Raw genomic sequence first — 6321 nt, 5'->3', positions numbered from 1 at the left:
AATATAAATGTTTCTTGATTATATGCAAGTAAATACACTATATCCTCCGGGGTCAAACGTACAAAATTATCTTTATGCCTAGCTATGGCTGTAATAGAAAGGCAACTAGATTCTCTTGTTTGAAGAAATTATGATAGATAAGCATTTAACATGGAAAGTTTCTCCTTAGATAATACGTACAGCCCTCACAAGTTATTGCAATGGTTACTCATAGCATGTCAAAGCAAGAGCTCTAAATCTTGATTAACTCTTCAGTGCCCAAATATTCCTCTTGTCTCTCGCAACCACATGAGATCTAGTTTCTGTCACTGAAAGGAAGTAGTTGTAAGAAGAAAAAAAAAAATGTTTGCTCAAAATAGTATAGAATTTTACCTAATTTTCATTTAAAAAAGTATTAATCTCTCTCTCTCTCTCTCTCTCTCCTCTCTCCTCTCTCTCTCTCTCTCTCCTACAGCTTGGATCAATTCGACATGTAGTGCGCCAGAGAGCTTGATTTTGTCATCTCTGATCAATTGAATGTTAATGAAGGGATTATAACTGTATTTCAAACTTTGCTTATTGAAGGGGGTCACGTGCTATATGTGACAAATTTTCCTTTTGAAATTTAATTATTTTTTCTATGTTGTCTGTCATTCCCTTTATCCAGATACAAAAAAACCTTTGTTTGTGACCATATTTTGTTCCCGTTTATAAAACTGGTCTTATATTTAGCTTTCTTTTTATGTCAAATGGCAATTTAATTTGTTTCATCGTTAATCTTTCGTCGATACTATTATGACTACTGTCAATTTACGATGAACGACTTCTTAATAAGCATTCATCTTCAGAAATATTTATGGTGCGGTAATAATTAATATTTATATTTCTAGTTATTGTGATTGGGTCCCTTCCTCTACTACTAATTCTAAGCGGTCCAGTTATTTGGCTTATTTTATTATGTCATTTTCTTTATTCCTTTTATAATCTTAACTTCAGCCGTTATTATTATTATTAAGGTTTGCAGATGGGTATTTCGTTCATATCATTGCTTGAAAGATTGGAAAATGATATGATAATAATGGCAGGTGTAGTAAAGATTACAGAGCTGGTAAGATTGTCACGACTGAGATGGTGTGGGCACGCGTTACTATGGATGGTGAGGATGGAGCTGTGAGTAATCTCTTAAGGGGGAGGGTGAATATCGAAAGGGAGGCAGACAATTAGATAGCGATATAAGGTGAAGGATGATATGGAGCCTTGGAGAGGGTGCATCAGGCAACCGACCCCTTAATGCAGGGATGATGGTGGGTAAGAAGAAAGATGCCAGAGTCATCTAAATAAATTTTCATCTCTTTCTTTCCCTGAAGCCATTCATCACATCATACCTTGAGTAAATAAAAAAAAAAAAGGCATTAGATAGCCATTGCCGACAGTTTGTGCCTTGAGAAAGTATCTAGATCATACTGCGAAACTTCGATCAAAAGCTGATTTTTGTGTCCTTTTATTTTGGTCACTAAAGGTATTTTTTCTTAGCTTCTTTCATAGAATCCCATATTCATCAAGTCGTTCACTTATTTATCGATTTTGAAAGATCTCTTCCCCCATGTCCTCATTTTGGGGTTAAATGTTAGTACTGTTTTGCAATATGAATTCTGTTTGGGCAACTTGCCGGGAACAATCAACCCGGAGTCTATTGCAGAAAGGAGGTCGCCACCGAGCTGCCTTATCTCATGTGCATAACATGAATATCACTGTTTAGGACACACCGCCTATATCAATTTATAGCATTTTTGTTATGGCATTACTGTCCATCCATTTCACCTTGACTCCCCCTTAAAAGATTTCAGGAGGTGTTCAAACCCTCCCCATCCCTATCGGGTGCTACAAAAGAAAGTATGGATACATATCCATATCGGTAAGACTACTTATGGTCCCTTTTCTTGTCTAATCTTTTTATATCGAAATTTCCTTTTTTTTTTTATTTGGCTGTCTGGTGAGGCATGGATACGTACTCATGTAATAATACTCGTGTTATTTTATATAATTTTTATAAGTAATTTATTTTCTTTTGGCATTCGAGTTATTTCTGTGTTGTTTCTATATAATCTCATGATATAAAAGGAACAGGCATTTCGTCTCCTATACTGTAAGTGGATAGGCTTACTTTGAAGGTGTGGTCCTACTTATCTGACAGTAAAGGTATTACAATTTTTATTAAGGAGGAAAAAAGTTACGGTTGAATATTTTGACCATTTAGGGCTCTAATAGCGCAGTCGGTCTATTGAAAATGTTATTCTCCCCTTTATGGGAAATAGTAAATAACTTTCTTTTTATTTTTAACTAGAAACGTCACAGTTATCAACCATCTGCTTCACCTCTTCCCGTTTGCCAGATTTCTTATTAATTGGACTAAAAGGATTAAAAGTTTACCATTGTTGTGGTTGCCTATTGGAAACGTCCGTGCCTGGCATTCTGCTGGACGGGAGATCGAGTCCCGCCAAAACGCAAAAGTTTCTTGTAGTCTCTCAAACCCCACCATCCTTGTAAGCTAAGGAAGGTGGTTGAGGAGCCTTAGGTGTACCTGATGAGTCATCAGAAGTCATTGCCTTGCCCAACCTGGTCCTAACTTGGGTAGAGAGAGGGCTTGGGTGATGATCATATGGAAATATGATCAGTTTTTAGGGCATTGCCCTGCAAGGGAATTGTCACTGTCCCTTGCCTCTGCCATTCATGATTAACATTTAAACCTTACATGTAATTCCTTGCCCAAGAAAGTGATTTATATTATATTATTATTCGATTAGGCCCAGCTAGTGATGTCATGGGTGGGCCAACCTTGAGCCCATTGCTAGATTGTGGGAATAGGAGCAGAATCTAATTAAATGCAGTTTAATGCTCCATTTCCTCTCGGTGACTTGTCCTTTAATTTCCCCATCAATACAATGACTCCACCGTGAGTGTGCGGAAAACCAAAACGTAAACAAGACTTGGTGTTTTGGTTTCCAGCGGTCCGCCCTTTCCCAGCTATGGAGACGCCAGGACAACACCAGTCAATCACTCGAGTCGAGCCGAGTCGAGCCATTTCACGATCAAACTCAAATCTAGCGACGGCTGAAAGAACTTTAATATTTTTCACCAATTTTGGGACAATAGCGTCATGTCTTCTGTTTTCTTCGAGAGAACAGAACACTGCTGAACGAAATAAACTGGAACATCAGTAGTGACTCTTTGACCAGCTGCACATGCTATTTGCCAATTGGCAAATTATCGTACATATGATAGATGATGATAATCTGGTTTTATTTGCCCATACTTTTAATTTTTTTTTTTTTTTTTTTTTTTGCTGATGCCATGTCGCGGTAATTTCAGAAGTTCAGTGAAAAATATAAAAACGAAATATAAATTCACGAATATTTCTGAAGCAGAGAGATAATCTTTTGTTAATTACCTGAATCAAATTCTGTTTCTGTATGAGTTATTATTTTACTTAACATAGGATTTCATGAAATTATATTATGTACTGCATATACTTCATTTATTTCAAATTAATCTGAAAAATAGTATATCTGAGAATAAGTAAATATGAATTTGATAAAGCCTGCTTCCCTTATCGGTATAAATGTGTGTGTATATATATCTATATATATATATATATATATATATAATGTGTATATATATATATATAATATATATATATGTATATATATATATATATATATATATACTGTATTTATATTAAGGTGGATGGACTGTATCAAGGATGACCTTCCATCATAGGGATTAACTGGTGATGAAGTGTGGGACAGAGGTAGATGGAGAAAGCTGACCAGAAACATCGACCCCACATAGAAGTGGGAAAAGATGTAGACAAAGAAGAATATATATATATATATATATATATGGTGAAAATATATATATATATATATATATAATCACCCTATATATATATATATATATATAGACATATATATATATATATAGACATATATATATATATATATATGTATAGACATATATATATATATATATATACTATATATATACTATATATATATATATGTATAGACATATATATATATATATACTATATATATATACTATATATATATATATATATATGTATGTATACTATATGTATATATATATATATATATATATTATTTACATATGGTGATAATATATATATATATATATATAAACGCAAATTTTTCATACTGACACAAAAGATACTTGCAACAGAATTTAATAAAGATTTAGTGTTCCTTCCTTTGTTTTTTTTTTTTTCTAAATAATTCAAGATTACCTTAGTTCCTTTGGATCAGCAATCTTTCAATTACTGACCCCACCTCCCCCATTTATCTCTCAACCCCAACTCCATTCATCTCCTTCATCTCCTTGCATTAGCTCCAAATTACGTCTTGCCCCCTTCCCTTTCCACGGTTCCCCTCCACCGTGCACTCCTCTTCTCCCTCCTCCCTCCTCCCCTGCCTTGTGGGGTCATCCTTTCCCTCCCCCTGCCTCTTGCGGTCCTCCTTTGCCTCCCCTGCCTCGTGCGGTCCTCCTTTGCCTCCCCTGCCTCGTGCGGTCCTCCTTTGCCTCCCCTGCCTCGTGCGGTCCTCCTTTGCCTCCCCTGCCTCGTGCGGTCGTCCTCTCCCTCCCCCTGCCTCGTGCGGTCCTCCTCTCCCTCTCCCCGCCTCGTGCGGTCCTCCTCTCCCTCCCCCCCCCCCGCGTGCACTCCTCCTCTCCCTCTCCCTCCCTCGTGCACTGCTCTCCTCCCTCTCCCTCTCCCTGTCTCGTGCACTCCTCCTATCCCTTCCCCTCCCTCGTGCACTCCTCTCCTCCTCTCCATCCCCTGCCTCATGCAGTCCTCCTCTCCCTCCCCTGCATCGTGCACTCCTCTCTCTCTCCCTCCCTCGCACACTCCCCTCCTTTGTGCATTCCTCCTCTCCCTCCCTCTTCTTCATGCACCTCTCTCTTCCTCTCCCTCACCCTGCCCCGTGTACTCCTCCTCTTCCTCCCCCTCCTTGTGCACTCCTTTCCTTCCCCCTCCCCCTCTTTGTGTACTCCTCTCCTTCCCCTTCCCCTCCTTGTGCACTCCTCTTCTTCCCCCTGCCCCCTACACTCCTCCTCTCCTTTCCTCTCCCTCGTGCACTCCTCCTCTCCCTCTCCCTCCCTCGTGCACTGCTCTCCTCCCTCTCCCTCTCCCTGTCTCGTGCACTCCTCCTATCCCTTCCCCTCCCTCGTGCACTCCTCTCCTCCTCTCCATCCCCTGCCTCATGCAGTCCTCCTCTCCCTCCCCTGCATCGTGCACTCCTCTCTCTCTCCCTCCCTCGCACACTCCCCTCCTTTGTGCATTCCTCCTCTCCCTCCCTCTTCTTCATGCACCTCTCTCTTCCTCTCCCTCACCCTGCCCCGTGTACTCCTCCTCTTCCTCCCCCTCCTTGTGCACTCCTTTCCTTCCCCCTCCCCCTCTTTGTGTACTCCTCTCCTTCCCCTTCCCCTCCTTGTGCACTCCTCTTCTTCCCCCTGCCCCCTACACTCCTCCTCTCCTTTCCTCTCCCTCGTGCACTCCTCCTCTCCCTCTCCCTCCCTCCCTCGTGCACTCTTCCCTCCCCTCCCTCCCTCGTGCTCTCATTTCCTTCTCTCCCTCCCTCATACACTTCTCCCCTCCTCTCCCTCCCCTGCCTCGTGCACTCCTCTCCCTTCCCCTCTCTCGGTCACTCCTCCTCTCCCTCCTCCCCCTCCCTCGTGCTCTCCTCCTCTTCATCCTCTCCCTCCCTCGTGCTCTCCTCCTCTACTTCCCCCTCCCCATATGATCTTGTGCTCCTTGAGGTTGAAATCTTAGCTCCTTATAAGCCATTGATTCTCTGTTGCTTGAAATTGCTACGGGTGAAATAACGATGTGTCCTTCGATATTGTCCTCTCTCTCTCTCTCTCTCTCTCTCTCTCTCTCTCTCTCTCTCTCATTGCTTGATTATAGTTTTTTGTGTCCGGTTTCCTATTATTATCTCCTTCGCCTTTTTGCTGTCCTGATATCTCCTCTTTTTTAAATATTAATCCCGCTTTCACCTCTCTCGATTTTTTCCCTTCCCTCCTCAGTTTCCTGTAATCTATCACCAAAAGCTGATCACCGGAGCTCATTTCGAATTTCCGAGTCCCTCATCTTGTTGCTTCGCCGCCCGTGCTGCTGCTGTTGCTGCTTCTCGATCTGCAATCCCATTGCTAACCTTCCCCTTAAGCTATTCAGTAATTAGAGATGTGCTGCTTTATCTCCAGACATCGCTCACACACATACATACATACATACACACACGCAGGTACATATTTTAGAATCCCGGCTCA

At 41.3% G+C, this 6321-nt stretch overlaps 1 protein-coding gene across 1 annotated transcript; it reads left to right on the top strand.

Moving 5' to 3' along the window:
- Positions 1-1223: 1223 nt before the first annotated feature.
- On the top strand, positions 1224-5795 carry LOC137627192 (uncharacterized). The gene is made up of 2 exons (XM_068358270.1): positions 1224-1287; positions 4384-5795. The coding sequence occupies exons 1-2, from the start codon at positions 1224-1226 to the stop codon at positions 5793-5795; spliced, it is 1476 nt and encodes a 491-aa protein (XP_068214371.1).
- Positions 5796-6321: the final 526 nt, after the last annotated feature.

The sequence above is a fragment of the Palaemon carinicauda genome, chromosome 35 (assembly GCF_036898095.1).
Source record: "Palaemon carinicauda isolate YSFRI2023 chromosome 35, ASM3689809v2, whole genome shotgun sequence".
NCBI classification, from domain to species: Eukaryota; Metazoa; Arthropoda; class Malacostraca; order Decapoda; family Palaemonidae; genus Palaemon; species Palaemon carinicauda.
This window is presented reverse-complemented; position numbering and strand designations above follow the sequence as displayed.

Coding starts and splice junctions, on each gene's coding strand:
- LOC137627192 (XM_068358270.1), top strand. CDS start 1,224: ATGATATGGAGCCTTGGAGAGGGTGCATCAGGCAACCGACCCCTTAAT. Junction 1,288..4,383: donor TAATGCAGGGATGATGGTGG/GTAAGAAGAAAG, acceptor TCCTTGCATTAG/CTCCAAATTACGTCTTGCCC.